At 48.9% G+C, this 17900-nt stretch overlaps 2 protein-coding genes across 2 annotated transcripts in view; both read left to right on the top strand.

Annotated features, from left to right (window-relative positions):
- Positions 1-17900, top strand: part of ECI1 (enoyl-CoA delta isomerase 1) — a 280245-nt gene that overhangs the window by 191804 nt on the left and 70541 nt on the right. The gene's annotated exons all lie outside the window — the stretch shown is intronic.
- The window catches only part of LOC128844720 (alpha-mannosidase 2C1-like), a 31472-nt gene that overhangs the window by 1180 nt on the left and 12392 nt on the right, over positions 1-17900 (top strand). Inside the window, 14 exon segments of the mRNA XM_054042667.1 lie at positions 5060-5151; positions 5154-5178; positions 6794-6917; positions 7542-7612; positions 8108-8285; positions 8732-8921; positions 10328-10425; positions 10802-10912; positions 13123-13215; positions 13938-14054; positions 14445-14540; positions 15033-15178; positions 15450-15573; positions 16779-16900. Coding sequence (XP_053898642.1) covers positions 5060-5151; positions 5154-5178; positions 6794-6917; positions 7542-7612; positions 8108-8285; positions 8732-8921; positions 10328-10425; positions 10802-10912; positions 13123-13215; positions 13938-14054; positions 14445-14540; positions 15033-15178; positions 15450-15573; positions 16779-16900 — 1587 coding nt within the window.

Genomic DNA, 17900 nt, shown 5'->3' with positions numbered 1-17900 from the left:
TTTTGCGCCTTTTTTCAGCCCAGACACCATAGCACTGGGATCATGGAGCCCGCTCAGATCATCACGGCAATTATGAGCACTTTAAACACCATGCGCATTATCCTGGAGTATATGCAGGACCAGAACCTGCCAAGGCAAAATCAGATGAGGAGGCGATGGCAGCGCGGCGACGAGAGTGATGAGGAAACAGACATGGACATAGACCTCTCACAAAGTACGGGCCCCAGCAATGTGCAAATCATGGTGTTAATGGGGCAGGTTCATGCCATGGAACGCTGATTCTGGGCCAGGGAAACAAGCACAGACTGGTGGGACCGCATAGTGTTGCAGGTGTGGGACGATTCCCAGTGGCTGTGAAACTTTCACATGCGTAAGGGCACTTTCATGGAACTTTGTGACTTGCTTTCCCCTGCCCTGAAGCACCAGAATACCAAGTTGAGAGCAGCCCTCACAGTTGAGAAGCGAGTGGCGATAGCCCTGTGGAAGCTTGCAACGCCAGACAGCTACCGGTCAGTCGGGAATCAATTTGGAGTGGGTAAATCTACTGTGGGGGCTGCTGTGATCCAAGTAGCCAACGCAATCAAAGAGCTGCCGGATCAAGGGTAGTGACTCTGGGAAATGTGCAGGTCATAGTGGATGGCTTTGCTGCAATGGGATTCCCTAACTGTGGTGGGGCGATAGACGGAACCCGTATCCCTATCTTGGCACCAGAGCACCAAGCCAGCGAGTACATAAACCGCAAGGGGTACTTTTCAATGCTGCTGCAAGCACTGGTGGATCACAAGGGACGTTTCACTAACATCAACATGGGATGGCCGGGAAAGGTACATGATGCTCGCGTCTTCAGGAACTCTGGTCTGTTTCAAAAGCTGCAGGAAGGGACTTTCTTCCCAGACCAGAAAATAACCGTTGGGGATGTTGAAATGCCTATAGCTATCCTTGGGGACCCAGCCTACCCCTTAATGCCATGGCTCATGAAGCCATACACAGGCAGCCTGGACAGTAGTCAGGACCTGTTCAACTATAGGCTGAGCAAGTGCAGAATGAGAGTAGAATGTGCATTTGGACCTTTAAAAGCGCGCTGGCGCAGTTTACTGACTTGCATAGACCTCAGCAAAACCAATATTCCCATTGTTATTACTACTTGATGTGCGCTCCACAATATCTGTGAGAGTAAGGGGGAGACATTTATGGCTGGGTGGGAGGTTGAGGCAAATTGCCTGGCTGCTGATTACATGCAGCCAGACACTAGGGCGGTTAGAAGAGCACAGCAGGGCGTGGTGCGCATCAGAGAAGCTCTGAAAACCAGTTTCATGACTGGCCAGGCTACGGTGTGAAAGTTCTGTTTGTTTCTCCTTGATGAACTCCCCTCTTCCCCCCCACCCCCGTTCACTCTACTTCCCTGTAAGCTAACCACTCTCCCCTTCGATCACTGCTTGCAGAGACAATAAAGTCATTGTTACTTCATATTCATGCATTCTTTATGAATTCATCACACAAATAGGGAGATAACTGCCAAGGTAGCCCGGGAGGGGTGGAGGAGGAGGGAAGCGTCGGGTGGGGTGGGGGAGGAGATAAGGACAAGGACACACTGCACTTTAAAACTTATTGAAAGCCAGCCTTCTGTTGCTTGGACAATCCTCTGGGGTGGAGTGGCTGGGTGGCTGGAGGCCCCCCCACTGCATTCTTGGGCATCTGGGTGAGGAGGCAATGGAACTTGGGGAGAAGGGCTGTTGGTTACACAGGGGCTGTAGCGGCGGTCTGTAATCCTGCTGCCTTTCCTGCAGCTCAACCATGTGCTGGAGCATATCAGTTTGATGCTCTGGCTGCCGGAATATCGACTCTTGCCTTCTGTCAGCAAGCTGATGCCACCTATCCTCTTCAGCCCGCCACTTGCTCTCTTCAGCCCGCCACCTCTCCTCGCGTTCATATTGTGCTTTCCTGCACTCTGACATTGTCTGCCTCCACGCATTCGGCTGTGCTCTGTCTGCGTGGGAGGACATCTGGAGCTCCGAGAACATGTCATCCCGAGTGCGCCTTTTTCGCCTTCTAATCTTCACTAGCCTCTGTGAAGGAGAAACATTTGCAGCTGGTGGAAGAGAAGGGAGAGGTGGTAGTTAAAAAGACACATTTTAGAGAACAATGGATACACTCTTTAACGTTAAATCTTGCTGTTCACATTACACAGCACGTGCTTTCGTTACAAGGTCGCATTTTTCCTCTTATATTGAGGGCCTGCCGGTTTGGTGTGTGAGATCACTCACGCAGTGCCAGGCAACAGAATTCGGCTTGCAGGCAGCCATGGTAAGCCACAGTCTTTTGGCTTTTTTAACCTTCATAACATGTGGGAATGGTTTCAAACAGCAGCACCCTCATTTCCCATACCAAGCGGCCGTTGGGTTGGCCATTTAAAATGGGTTTGCAGTGTAAAAGGAGGGGCTGCGGTTTCCGGGTTAACATGCAGCACAAACCCAACTAACCCCCCCTTCTCTCCCCCCCACACCCACAGCGGGGAACATTTCTGTTCAGCAGAGCAGGAACGGGCACCTCTGAACGTCCCCTTAATAAAATCACCCTATTTCAACCAGGTGACCGTGAATGATATCCTTCACCTGAGGATAACAGAGAATTAAGGAATGGATGTTGTCTGCATGCCAGCAAACACCGGGACCGTACGCTGCCATGCTTTGTTATGCAATGATTCCAGACTACGTGCTACTGGCCTGGCGTGATAAAGCGTCTTACCATGGAGGACGGAATAAGGCAGCCCTCCCCAGAAACCTTTTGCAAAGGCTTTGGGAGTACATCAAGGAGAGCTTTCTGGAGATGTCCCTGGAGGATTTCCGCTCCATCCCCATACACATTAACAGACTTTTTCAGTAGCTGTACTGGCCGCGAATGCCAGGGCAAATGAATCATTAAACATGCTTGCTTTTAAACCATGTGTAATATTTACAAAGGTACACTCACCAGAGGTGCCTTGTGTGTCCTCAGGGTCTGGGAGCATGCCTTGGATGGGTTCGGGGGTTACTGGTTCCAGGTCCAGGGTGAAAAACATATCCTGGCTGTTGGGGAAACCGGTTTCTCCACTTCCTTGCTGTGAGCTATCTTCAATGTCTTCATCATCATCTTCCTCATCCCCAAAACCTGCTTCCGTGTTCCGTGATTCTCCATTGACAGAGTCAAAGCACAGGGTTGGGGTACTGGTGGCTGCACCCCCTAACATGGCATGTAGCTCAGCGTAGAAGTGGCATGTCTGCAGCTCTGCCCCAGACCTTCCATTTGCCTCTCTGGTTTTGTGGTAGGCTTGCCTTAGCTCCTTAATTTTCATGCGGCACTGCTGTGCGTCCCTGTTATGGCCTCTGTCCTTCATGCCCTTTGAGACTTTTTCAAATGTTTTGGCATTTCGTTTACTGCTATGGAGTTCAGCTAGCACTGATTCGTCTCCCTTTATGGCGAGCAGATCCTGTACCTCCCGTTCGGTCCATGCTGGAGCTCTTTTGCGATCCTGGGACTCCATCATTGTTACCTGTACTGTGAGCTCTGCGTGTTCATCTGGGCTCTCCACCACACTGGGCAAACAGGAAATTCAAAATTTCGCGGGCCTTTTCCTGTCTGCCTGGCCAGTGCATCTGAGTTGAGAGTGCTGTCCAGAGCGGTCACAATGGAGCACTCTGGGATAGCTCCCGGAGGCCAATACCGTCGAATTGCATCCCCACTACCCCAAATCCAACCCGAAAAGGCCGGTTTCAGCGCTAATTCCCTCGTTGGAGGTGGATTAAAGAAATCGATTTAAAGAGCCCTTTAAGTCGAAAAAAAGGGCTTCGTCGTGTGGACGGGTCCAGGCTTAAATCGAGGTAACACTGCTAATTTCGACCTAACATCGTAGTGTAGACCAGGCCTAAGACTATGTCACTCTGCTGCTTCAGGAGTGGAATTTCTGTCTGGACTATAAATTTCCTCTTGATGCTTTAAATCATAATGTGACTATTACTGCTCAGCTAGTGTCTGTAAAATCTGTACAAGTAGATAACTGTACCATGGTATCGCTATATGTAGTTCATGTGAGTACACTTAGGGACAGATCCTCAGCTGGTGTAGATTGTCATAGCTTCATCCAGTGCTAATATGGGGAATACTGCTGTAACCTTTGCTTGCAAAGGTATTTGTAATGCTTTGAATGGGGGCTCCTATCATTTAAATAGAAAAGAACAAAAGGGAAACATTGTTATGAAGAGGATGGTGATCAATTGTTCTCCACATCCACTAAAGATAGGACAAGAAGTAACGGGCTTAATTTGAAGCAAGGGAGATTTAGGATGGACACCAGGAAAAATTTTCTAATTATAAGGATAGTTAAGCTCTGGAACAGGTAACCTAGAGAGGTTGTGGAATCTCCATCACTGGAGGTTTTTTAAGAACACCTTGGACAAAGACCTGTCAGGGATGGTCTTCTAGGTTTACTTGGTCCTATCTCATCACAGGAGGCTGGGCTAGAGGTCCTTTCCAGCCGTACATTTCTATGATTGTGTGATTTGTGGGAACGAAGAAAATCTCCATGGCTTGGCACTTGTGGTAGTGAAAATATACAAGGCAGATACAGGTGTTCTGCTGCTGATGGTGACCACATGCCACGCTGGGCACCCAGGTTTATTATCAGGCTAACAAGAAACAGGATTGTTAGTTTTTTAAAACATTGGGTTTTTTTTAAACTGAATGTTTCTGCAATGGTGAACCACTGGGGAAAAAACAAGCGTGACAAAGCTTTAGCCTTCATCGGGAGATTGGGAGACAGATAAGGGTGGGGAGGGATAGCTCAGTGGTTTGAGCATTGGCCTGCTAAACCCAGGAGTGTGAGTTCAATCCTTGAGGGGACCACTTGGGGATCTGGGGCAAAACCAGTATTTGGTCCTGCTAGTGAAGGCAGGGGGCTGGACTCGATGACCTTTCAAGGTCCCTTCCAGTTCTAGGAGATGGGATATCTCCATTAATTAATTTAAAAAAATCCTCGTACCTTGGGGTGATTGATTGGCTTTATTGCCTGTCATCTTTACTGCAGGCTGTTCGGGGACACCTGCCCCCTGGTGTCTCTCTCCTGCTTCCAGACCCCTCAGCGAATCCCACATGATGAAGCTGTCAGACAAGAATTCAGAAAGTTGGGGACTCCTTTGGACCCACGTAAACACCAGCCTTAGAGGAACAAAGTGATGTGAATTGATTTTTAACTGCCATTTATTTAAATGAGGAAGTAATGTGAAGTCGCTATTGTTTTTCCCCTTGAGGGACACAATGAGCTCTGTGTGTGAGATTCCATCTTTACTCCCCAGGTGCTGCAGATTAATCAGTAGGACTGTGTGCAACATCTGTGTGTATACAACTTATTTTTTTCTACACCTAAAGATATCTTTAGCACTTTAACTTCAGGTTACTTGTATGCATATTAGCTGATCCTCACAAACCCCGGATGAAGTAGGACAGAAGATATATAATCCTCCCTATTTTACATTTGGGGAGAAACTGAGGGACGGAGAAGTTAAGTAACGTGACTGCGGCCGCATGACAAGTCAGTGTCAGAGGCAGGACTAGACTGCGAGCCAGGCACTCTGAAATCTCTTTGTTCAGCCATCTACCTCACTCTTTTGGATTCTTTCAGCTCCATGTTTAGAACTTTGATTTTGATTTATGTGTTGGACCTATCGGCAAATCTCCAGGCAGAACAGAAGGCCTGTGATAATGCTGGGGCAGTTAAAGGAGGTATCATAAATACCTGTTTCTTGAGTGCTTGTAATTTGGTTATAAAAATAAACTCCAGACTAAAACTTGACCCAAAATCTCTGGAAGCTAATTACCTGTCTCTGTCCATCCTGAGCCCCTCTCCTTCAACTTGACTCCCATGACAGCAGTCCCTGTGGAATACTTCATGTTAGGCTATGGAGGTGCGGGGAGTGGATCTTTGAGACTTGGGCCTTCATGAAATAGGGTTTATTTCATCCCTTTTCTCCCCTTCTGAGGCCTTTTCTTTGCCTGGTGGGTAGCTGCTCTATCCCTGCAGTCACAATTCTCTCTATTCTCGTTCCATGCTGGTAATGTGAGACCCCCTTTGTGCACCTCTTCTGCTTCCAGCATGGCAGCTCCTTTGTCCTCATGGAATTGCCACCTACAACACTGCCAAGCCCTGCTGCACTGGGGAATGCTGTGGAAAAGAGAGCTGATCTCAGTGTCCTGATTTCTCTGAGAGAGCAGGTCAAACTACTTCTAGATAGCTGCCTGATCCACCCAACAGCTGTCTGAGATGCCCTGGCTCTTTGGGACCTGGGTGGAATGTGTGGGTGTCTCAATCCAGTTCCTAGGCAACAGGTGTCTGTACTGTAAAAGCGCCTCTAAACTTTCCCCCCTTGATGATCTTCTGACTGAATGAGCCATGGAGAACAAACTGCCTGTCGATGTTCCTGGCGGGTCTGGCTTGATGTGTATGGGTGGAGGCTGAGCGTACTTGTACTGCTGCTGACCATGCCCTATCGTACCTGATCTATACAGAGCAGATCTCTGTTTATGGGGCTGTCAATTGAGCATCTTTCACTCTTAGGAAAAAATAAAAGCAAGCCCTGGAGGGATTGTCTCCTGTGTGTGTTTGTGCATTGGTGTCTGTACATACTACGTGATTTCCCCACAGACCTCCTTAGAGATTCTGCTGAGGCTGTAGTGTCTTGTGCATGTTAACCTTTCATAGAGAAATGCTTAATCATTAATGGCTCAACATCAGTTCAGAAGTGTATGTGCCTGTCATTTTTAGGTGGTGGACCTGCTGGTTGAAAGTGGAGCTTAGCATCCCCAGAGCATGGGCGGGGAAGGAAGTGCATCTCCTGTGGGAAAGCGATGGGGAAGGGATGGTGTGGAGGGATGCGCAGCCGGTTCAGGTAAGAGGAAGTGCCTGTGCCAATGCTAGATCTTTATGAAGTACGTCGTAGGCAGTGCTGCAATCAATGCTGTTTCCATGACATGTCCTGTCTCAGCCCCTTATAACGGGGCTGTAGGAATTCCCTGCCATTTGTTACATGGTTTGAATCAGACTGGATTTTAATTTCCTCTAATTATATAGCACTTCCCTGTTTTGTGAGGTTTTTAATCCAATATTCCTGACCGTTGGTCTGTGGCATGGAATACCCATGGGATTGGTATTAACGCTGGGATTGCAGCAGCTCTCCAGGAGAAGCCGACCCTTTCCACAATGTTTTTCGTGTGTGTTTGATGGGGCATGGAGACATGTCCTAGGGAGTTTGAGCAAAATCTTCATTCAGCAGGGTGCTGCAAATGGTCTTTGTACTAGTTCCATAGGCAAACAGTGAGCACAATCTCAGTACGCACAACTCCATGGTAATCTGCCATGTGTCAGAAGGGGCCCCTCTGCGGATATGTATCAACAAGTCATGGGTTAGTGATGCAGAATGGCAGCTGTTCCCATTGAACCTGTGTTAACATCTCTGATGTGAGTGTTGTCATGGAGCTATTTTAATGTCCCTCCTCCCTGTCATGACACACAGGGTTTGACTAAAGAAGGGGAGAAGACCAGCTATATCTTGACAGATGGCCTCAAGGAGACGGAGCCTCACAGGTGAGCATTGATGTTTGCTGAAATTCAGGGAAACACCCGCCCTGCACTGGTTGGAGGGCCTATGAGGTACTCTTGGCACAGCCACACCACACAGGGAAAGTGCCCAGGCCTCTCTGCTCAGAGCTGTGAGGACCAGTGATGCAGCATTGTCACCTATTGGCTGCTCAGCTCGTGAGGTAACATCAGGCAGGATACAATGACAAGGTTTATTGATTGCTGTGCTTCAGGGTGTGAGTTACTCACTAGCTAGGATCAGGAAGAAATTTCTCCCATGTGGGATAGTGTTGCACAGTTAGGTAGGTGTAATATGTCTGTCTCTGAAGCACTGGCCACCATTAGAGACAGGATACCAGACTAGACAGGCCACTGGCCTGGCCCGGTCCGACCGTTCCTGTGCTTTTGGCAGATCTTGTTTCCTAGTCTCTACGCAGAGAACACAGTGAGTTGCTCATTGATCTCTGGTGACTTCTGTTTCCATTTTTCTCATTTCTACAGTCTGACTGTCTACGTGGAAGTTGCCTGCAATGGTCTCTTTGGGGCTGGAAAAGGCAGCCTGATTGCACCTCCTGACCCTGACAAGAAGTTCACCCTGAACAAGGCAGAGCTTGTGGTCTTTAACAGGGATGTCCATGAGCTGCTGGTAGATTTTGAGATACTAGTGGACATGGCCAAGGTAAATACTTTAGTCCGCTGTCTCTTTTATTCTCCAGCTCCTCTACTTCCCTCCTCTTCCTTTTTTCATGACTTTCCCTTGATTTGGCCTCTTTCCCCCAGCTCTACCAAAAAGACCTGAAGGAGTAAGCATTTGCCATTGTAGCTTGTGTACAACTGGAAGTGTCTCCTTTGTCTCATCATGCCAGCTAACAACTGCAGCCTCTGAGTTCCAAAAAAGCGAAATTCGTACACTAGGGGAAGGAAACACCACCTCTGCGTCTATATTGCCTCAGGCTACACGTGTCATTGGTAGAGAGGTGGGAAGTTGGTAGGACACAGCTAATGGGCTGTCCACATGTGCAGCAGTTCAGTGTGCTATCCGTCACCTCGTATAGACTCTCAACCTGTCCAATATGAGAGTTGCTGAGCTAATGTCTCTCTCTTCTCACTCTTGCCCTCCCTCAGCTCCTTGGGGAGGAAAACCAGCGGAGCTTCCAGGCACTGTACGTGGCCAATCAGATGGTTAACCTGCTTGATGTCACGGACTCCTGTACCTTCCCTGCAGTGCGTCACCTCGCCTCTTCCATCTTCAGCCAGAAGAATGGCGAGAGCCAGCACACCATCCATGCTATGGGCCACTGCCACATCGATTCTGGTAAGAATGGGTCCAGGGGATGCGTGCTTACTGAAAGGCCTGTGGGTGGTTAGGGCTGGCCAGTGATGTTGGGTACTGCCAGAGGGGAGCAGTTCTCAGCTGAGCAGGCACTGAGTGTTCTGTAGAAGTGATGCTCTGAGCCTCTAGGGGAAGGGACAGGGAAATCTCAGTTATCAGCTACAAAATGTATGTAGCCGTTTCAGCCTGGCTGGAGATGGTGACTTACCACAGGGCTGGAAAGCATCCTTTACAAAGGGGCATGTCAAAGCCTTCCATGCCCATTCCTTACTTCCTTTGCCTGGCCCCTAGATTTCAAATTCCCAGTGGGGTTTTCCCTAGTCCCGCTATTGTGGGAAAAGGAAGTGAGGTATCCAGGACAGGCAGCAGCCCCGAGAGCTGAGGACTCTTCAGGACTTACTGCCAGGCTTCAATCCATTGACATTTTAATAGTGTGATTTTCCCATGTCTTCACATCCCGCAGTGGTTGATTCTTGTAAAGGCAGCACAGCTTGGATCCCGGATGAGTAGGGCCATATCAAATTCACAGTCCATTTTTGTGGACTTAGCTATGACTTCACGGTCATAGCATTTTAAAAATCTTGAATGTCACGATTTCAGATATTTAAATCTTAAATTTCACAGAGTTGTAACAAAGCATGAATATGTATGGAAAAACGGCAAAATACAAACATGTAAAGCCCTTAAGTCAGTGTTTCTCAAACTGGGGGTCCCAACCCAAAATAGGGTTGCAAAGCTATTGTAGGGGTGGTCGCGGTATTGCCACCCTTACTTCTGGCTGCCTTCAGAGCTGGATAGCTGGAGCAGCGCAGCCTTCAGAGCTGGATTCCTGGCCAGCAGCCGCTGCTCTCTAGCACCCAGCTCTGAAGGCAGTGCCACCAGCAGCAGTAGCGTAGAAGTAAGGGTGGCAAAACCATACTATGCCATCCTTATTTCTGTGTTGCCGCTGGCAGCGGCACTGCATTCAGACCTTGGTGTCTGGCAAGCAGCTGCTGCTATCCGGCCACCCAGCTCTGATGGCAGCATAGAAGTAAGGGTAGCAATACTGCAACCCCTATATAACAGATTTGAGACCCTCTTTTGGGTTGGGACCTCCCATTTGAGAAATGCTATGTACTTGTATATACTTTTGCCCTATAGTATAAAAGAATATAGTACAGGGTAAAAGTACACAAAAGATCGAAGTTTACGGGGGAGACCAGATTTCATGGTCTGTGACACGTTTTTCATAGCTGTGATAAGGCTCAGCTGTGTCTTTCCAGCCAGGAGAAGGCAGCACAGAATGGGCATTGGCAGGTGGCAGGCTGTGTGTGTATATAAAATAATGGCCATTTAAAATGGAAAGGCCATGTGGCCACAGTGAGCTCAGCCTGCTTCTGTCCCTGCAGCCTGGCTGTGGCCATACGAGGAGTCTATCCGCAAGTGTGCTCGCAGCTGGGTGACCGTCATACGCCTGATGGAGAAGTTCACGTTTGTCTGCTCGCAGGTGAGTTGTCATCTTCCGCTCCCAGGTGGGCAGCAAAACGCTTGAAGCAAAGACAAAAGGAAGGTTAGTGCATATTCGAAGGAGCATGGTAAGTGGCTGGGAGGAGGGCTGCTATGCAAGGGACTTCTCTATCCCTGGTCTCCAAGTTGCTTCTACCATGCTCCCAACCCCAGATGCCAGGTGCAGATTTCAGCCCAAGCCTCCTACTTGGCAGCAGAGAGCTGTCCTGCCAGGTCTGGGACCAGTCCTATTTGCACTGAGCTCCAATGCCTGCTAAAAATTCAGGTTTGCAGCTGCTGTGAGCCAGAAGCCTTAGACAAATTGGATAATCTCTAGAATAGTCTCCGGGTGCTTTATGGCTCGGTCTTCTTTGCAGGCCCAGCAGTTTGAGTGGGTGAGGAACTGGTATCCTGGGTTGTACACTCAGATTCAGGACTATGCCAAAGAGGGACGATTCATACCTGTTGGTGGCACCTGGGTAGAAATGGTAAGATCACAGCAGCCCTTCTGCATCGCCCTCTGAGTCTTCTCTCTAACAGATCAGTTACTGAGTCTCAGATGCCTTCTCTTAACATATTCTTTTGCTCAGACCCTCAAGGGAAATCATGGGAGGGGTTTTGGAACCCAGACCCTAGCCTGGGGATCCCTCCCCTCTGGAAACGTAACCCTAACCCTACCATTTGGAACACTAATGGTACCTGAAGACCACTACCCTTTAAAACCCTTATCCTAGCTCAGGGACCCCTACTTTTGGGACATTAATCCTAGGTGTTGGGGCCTAGCACAGTGACCCCTACCCTTTGGAAACCTAAATATATCCTGGAGAGCCCTATACTCTGAAACCCTAACCTTTGCCAGGGGAGTCCTATGCATTGGAAACCTAAATATAGTGTGGGGAGCCCTCTCTGTTGGAACCCTAATGCTACCTTGGGGATCCCTACCCTGTGGAACCCCGACCCTAGCTTGGGGAGTCATACCATCTTGAATCCTAATGCTTGCTTGGGCAGCCCTGTTACCCTGGGTTTTCAGAACCCACAGCACTGCAGTGGCAACTTAACTGTTTCTCTCCAGGCAGTGTCAGGAATAAATCAATGGGGACATAGCTCTTCCATCTGATAAATGATTGGCACGAACAAGAGTGCTTTTACCTAAAACTACTTTTTTATTAGGTCTGAAGTGCACACACATATAAATACTTCAGCAGTAGGACTAGAGCATTCCAAACATTTATATTTACCCGAAGTCTGAAATGGTTTTGAGTGATCACCAGCCAGCCTTCTGGGGGCCTTTCTGTCCAGCTGATGGGGAGTTTAGGTGTCGGCTTCTTGCCTGAAGAAAAGCTTCCTCTGACTGCTCCAAAGCATGCTTTCTAACTATGCTTTCTCCAGACAAAGCGCATAACTCATAATAGCCTCTAATAGGCTAACAATTTCCCTAGCAACAGCCAATAACAATTCAATAACAATTCATTATTCTCCATGTAAGCAAAGCAGCTTCAGCAAAAAACACTGACACAAACAGACAACCAGAATCAGAGTCAGTTTTCCATGTTTCCCTCACCCACACACCTTCTCATGAATCTGTCCTTTCACTTTATCTGTCCCAGCCAGTGAAACTGCAGCTTGCAGGTTTTTTTGTTCTGTCTGCTTAAGCAAGGCCAGATTATTCCTATCTGGTGTTCTCGCTTACAGCTTATGGGGGCCTAAGTGAACAACATGGCTGCGAGTTATATCACATCCAGTTCTCTCACAGCAGCCCTACCCTGGGAACCCTAACCCTGCTTGGGGAGTCCTCTCCCTGGGAACCCTAACCCTTGTTTGGGGAGTCTTGTCCATTGAAACTCTAACCCTAGCCTAGGGAACCTTATCCTCAGGAACCCTAACCCAGGGAACCCTACCTGCTAGAACCCTAACTCGGTGAGCCTTACCTGTTGGAACCCTAACCGGGGAAGCCTATCCTCTAGAACTCAAAATTGAGGAGCCCTACCCATTGGAACCTTAACCTAAGCTTGTAGAGTCCTACCTTCTGGAACCCTAACCCTAGCTTGTGGCACCTGACCCTCTGGAACCCTACCCCTAGCTTGGGCTGGCCCTACCTGATGGAATCCTAATCTGAGTTTGGGGAGCCCTACCTCTGGAACCCTAACCCTGGCAGCCCTACCCTCTGAAACACTAACCCTAGTTTGGGGAGCTCTAACCTCTGGAAACCTAACACTAGTCGGGGCATCCTATTCATTGGAAATCTAACCCTAGCTTGGGGAGCCTTGCCCTCTGGAACTCAACCCTAGCTGAAGGAGTCGTATCCATGTGAACGCTAGCCTTGAGAGCCTGACCCTCTGGAACCATAACACTAGCTTTGGGAGTCCTACCAACTGTAATTCTAATCCTATTCCAGGGAGTCCTACGCTGTGTACCCCTAACTCTAGATTAGGCAGCCTTATACCCTGGAACCATAACCCAGTAGCACCCTCAGCTGTATTGTCAACAAGCTCTTCCCTTTCCCCAGACTCTGTTGCCCTCCCCCACCCCTCTGGAGGGTGTATCATGTCCATACATGACTGCAGTGTCTCAGCTGGGAGCTGTATGGATTGGGCCTGCCATGGGGTGCATGCTACTGGAGTGGCCACTCTCCTTTCTCTGCTGGCAAGTGGGGCAGGGGATCTGCACAGAATTCCTCAGAGTTGCCATTGTCTTCCAGGATGGGAATCTTCCCAGTGGTGAATCAATGGTGCGTCAGTTCCTGCAGGGACAGCGGTTTTTCCAGCAGCAGTTTGGGAAGCTTTGCTCGGAGGTACGTGTTCCTCCTCGGTGGATCCCCTCTACATGTTCCTTCTCTGGGGGTGGCGGAGGTGATCCATGTGGTCCCTTTTAGAGCTGATATTCCCAGTGTCTCTGCTTCATTCTTGGTGGGACACGCTCACTTAGGAGTGATCTATCTAAGGTATGTATGTGGCCCATCACCATCATATTTGAGTTCTTTCAATCTCTTTTGTATCTAACCTCATGCGCCCCTGTGGGGAAGGGCAGTGCTGCTATTCTCACTGTACAGATGAGGAAACTGAGGCACAGACAGGCCCAGTGACTCATCCAAGGTCACACAGGAAGTCTGTGGCAGAGCAGGGACTTTATTCCAGGTCTCCCAAGTCCTAAACTAGTGCCTGAACCGCTGGACCATCCAGAAGAAATTCCAGCCGGAGGCTGCTAGGGCCTTGGATATATTAGTGCAGCGTACCTCTTCCTACTCCCTAGTACATAGGCCTTGGCCAGTTCATATAGCACCCACTACCTAGCAATATTTCCTCCAGGCTGAGGGGCCCTGTGGAGAGCACTAGGGCCGCAGTGATACGTGACTGACTATATAGGGTATCCAGAATTTGGGCCTGTTCCCGTCTCTGCCCTAGAGATGTGTGGGGAGATAGGTGCACCCGGCTACATTGTCTGAGAGACACCTGAGCAGGTGACGGGGTTGTGTTTCTTTCTCTCTCTCTCGCACGTTCTCTTCTCTGCTCCCAGTTCTGGTTGCCAGACACCTTTGGATACTCAGCCCAGCTGCCCCAGTTGATGCGTGGCTGTGGGATACAATGGTTCCTCACTCAGAAACTCAGCTGGAGCCTGGTGAACACCTTCCCGGTGAGCTGGCCTTTCCTGCTGTGGGGGGCGTGCATGTGTGTATGGGAGTCTGTCCAGTGGGCTTGCATGTGACCAATCTTCGTACTAGCTGAACTGTTCCTTTGGCTCCCTGGGCATAGGCCCTCATTCAGAGAGCTCACCAGAGCTTTACGTGAGGCTGACTGGATCAGGTAGTTCATAGCCCACAACAAGAGAAGATTTGGCTACTGATCATATCATGGTAAGGTGCTGAAGTATGAAGCCAACAGCTTTGAAAAGTTAATGGTGGGCAACCAGAAGTTTATTTTCAGTAGCTCCCTGGACTAATGCGCCCCACTCTGGCTGTCCCTGCGGTGTCCCCCTGTGAGGCTGTAATAGACTCCCCCTTGGTGACATTTTGCTCTCTTCCAGCATAGCACCTTTTTCTGGGAAGGCATCGATGGCTCCCAAGTTCTGACCCATTTCCCGCCTGGCAATTCCTATGCCCTAAAAGGTCGAGTGGAGGAGGTGAGCGATATGACATTGTAGGCAGATGGGTTTGCCTCTGTCTTTCTGTCCCAGTGTACCCAGCTTGCAAGGGAATGTCACCGCCATCTGGGCTGTAAACAATGGCTGTTGGAGGGGAGTGCCACATAACGAGGAGGTGGGGAAAGGTGATAGGACAAGCAGGTGGGGTGTTTGGAGTAAAGCCCAGATTTGTCTGTCCATGCAATGTGTCAGAGCCTTGAGTTTTTTATAATGAGCTGCATTTTAAAGCTAAATCCACGGGGGAGTGGAGAGTTGATGAGTCATTGCAGGAGGGCTCTCAACTTCTCCAGATTCTCCTGTCTCCCTGGGCCCCGGTGGATGTGTCCCGGGAGGCAGAGCTGAAAAGAGAATGAACATGGTGAGAAGAGGACAACAAGCTAGTGCCTGATCTTTACGCCTGCAGGGCTCTCCTTGGCTTGACTATGGGGAGGCCTGACACTACTTGTCATGTGTATATGTAATCTTCTCTAGATGCTGAAAACCATGAACAACAATAGAGACAAAGGCCGTGTGAACCACAGCGCCGCTCTCTTTGGGTTTGGAGATGGAGGAGGTGGCCCGACCCAGAAGATGCTGGACAGGATGAAGAGAATGAGTGATACAGATGGGCTACCCAGGTCTGGGGAGGCTCTACCCTTTCTCCTTGTGTGTCCTTCAGAGCTCGGTGCTGACTGCCGACTCTTGAGAGCTTTTTGCTAACCCCTTTGATCCTACCATTCTGGAGAGTGGGGCTGGAGGGAGCTGATGATTCACAGCTGGGGCTGTTGCTTTCCCACTTGCAATCCATCAACTTTTGCTAGGGAAGGAACCACAGGGCTCCTCGTTCCCTCTGCAGTGGGCAGCAGCTGCTGAGCCTGTATTGTCACTATCTGCCTTTCTCCCCCATAGGGTTCAGATGTCCACACCTGACCGGTTTTTCTCTATGCTGGAGAAGGAGAAGACCCAGCTGTTCACCTGGTTAGGAGAACTGTTCCTGGAGCTACACAACGGCACTTATACCACCCAGACCCAGGTTACCATGCCCGGGATGGGAGGGGAGATAAGGCAGTGGGTGGAAACTATCTAGATCAGGTTAACTCTGACCAGTAGGGGAGACTTCCACTCTGAATCCATCTCCTTGGTGTGCCGTCATTGGTGCAATTTAGTGCCATAGTAGGACCTGACAAAGACCTTGTGATTCTCTAAAGCTGTGAGCCCATGTCATTTTCACAGTTAGTCCAATAGAAGTTATCAGGACAGAGCACTACGTGCTACAATGATTGGTGCTCTGACTGCACCAGGAAAATTTACAGAAAACTCCCATCAGCTTGTGCCCTAGTGTAGACAAGGCTCTTGCAGATGGTCCGTTTTGAATGCCATTTCTGCTAGCCTTGTTCCAGCATAGACACACCCTGTTTCTAGTCGGTCTGCTTTCTAGGTCTCATGCACTGGCACAGCATTGGTGGGTTGGCGTTTTTAGCACTGCTTTTGGTTAATTCAGGTTTTCTTCTTTACAGGCCTTAAGTCTCAGCTTTAAACTATTTGACAGGGTCTCTTTGAACTGCGTTTGAAAACAAGAGGGATGCTCTTGTTTGAGCCAGAGATGAGCAAAAGCTGCTCATTGGATCTCGGGTTGATTGCTGAGCCACTGGGGGTTTTCCCCGTAGTAGGAAGGGGCATTCAGCCCTCAGCTGAGTGTCTCTCTCTGCCTGACCTCTGTAAACATGGTACAGAGAGGCTGCCACCCAAACCCCTTGTTTCCAAAACTGACACGGCAGCATTGCGTGCTGCTATCGATTAACAGAGCATTGTGGGAAGTACCATCTTTCAGAACAGCTAGCTAATTTCTGAGCGACTGTAATCTCTGCTGTTACAGTGGGAGGGGCTCTGGAGAAGGTACCCTCAGGGAAAAGAGAATCTCATTGCTATTTGTGAATACATAATAGAATCATAGGGTTGGAAGGGACTTCAGGAGGTCATCTAGTCCAACCTGCTGCTCAAAGCAGGACTGATCCCCAGACAGATTTTTACCCCAGTTCCCTAACTGCCCCCCCTCAAGGATTGAACTCACAACCCTGGGTTTAGCAGGCCAATGCTCAAACCACTGAGCTATCCCTACCCCCAGTAATAGATACTGTCTACATCCTAATGTCTGATATAATGTTTTGCTACAGATGGCAAAAATCTCCTCTGATATAGCTCTTCCTAAAACCCTGTTTTCTCCTACTTTGGGATCAGATAAAGAAAGGGAATCGGGAGTGCGAGCGGATACTCCATGATGCTGAAGTACTGAGTAGTTTTGCTCTGACCCAGAAAAATACTTTCCAGTATCCTTCCATCAAACTGCAGCATCTCTGGAGGTAAAGTAGTTCGTCCGAGTGCCACCATTGATTGGATAAAGCTGCAGTGATAATCGGAGCCCTCCGCTGATACAGAAATTTGGATCTGCATCTGTGATAATTAACTTGTATCTGACCTGCGATCCGCACTCCCCCTTTTATATGCATCTGCATCTGCACCCTACCTCACTGGTAGAGCTTTGCGCACATACAAAAATTTGGATCAGCATCCAATCCGCGATCTGCAAAGATGGTAAACAATACAACCGCCTCCGCAGATGCAGATATCTGCAGATATAAGTGGATAACCACAGATTTGCAGGACTCTAGCGTTAAGCACATTCAGGTATATAAAAAACAAGCGGACACAGTGTTTTCATTAGATGAGATAGTAACAAACAATATATTAAGTAGCAAACCAAAAAATAGCCTCATTCATTTATAGCTTAGACCAAACCCCAGACAGTCTCTCAACAGACTGATTTAGAAGAATTCATTTTATGGACAAGTATGTCATAGTTGCCTGTATATCACAGGCTATTAGAAATACCCCTCTGGTCCTCAGGAGGCTGAACTATTGTGTGCCACAGGCAGAGACCAGGAGACACTGAGATGCCACCAATGCCCAAGGTTGCTGCAAAGGTAGGGAATTGAAGGAACAAGTATATTTGTTTCTGTGAATTCCCAAACCTGTGCCCAGGGAATCTTCCCAGAAAAAGGCTAGGAATGCCTGGCTTGGGTGACTGCTAAGAGAGTTCAGGGTCTGTGAGCTGGCTGCACTCTCTCTTGTCTCCAAGAGCAGCAGAGCAGGGTCCATCAGAACTCACATTTTTGATGGATGGAGTGAAAGTGGTGACCTGAAGCCAGAAGGCCACAGTTACCATGTGCATGTGAGAACTGCCTGGCTATTGCAGTCCCCATCAGCCGGCAGCAAGATACAAAGGGCTTTGTCCTCTAGAATGAGGATGGCATAGTTCATTCATAGTGATACTAATCCATAGCTCTCTTTTGGTTCTTGCCT

This window comes from Malaclemys terrapin, chromosome 10, assembly GCF_027887155.1.
Source record: "Malaclemys terrapin pileata isolate rMalTer1 chromosome 10, rMalTer1.hap1, whole genome shotgun sequence".
Lineage (NCBI taxonomy): Eukaryota > Metazoa > Chordata > Testudines > Emydidae > Malaclemys > Malaclemys terrapin.
Note: the sequence above shows the minus strand (reverse complement) of the source record. Positions and strands in the feature narration are given on the sequence as shown.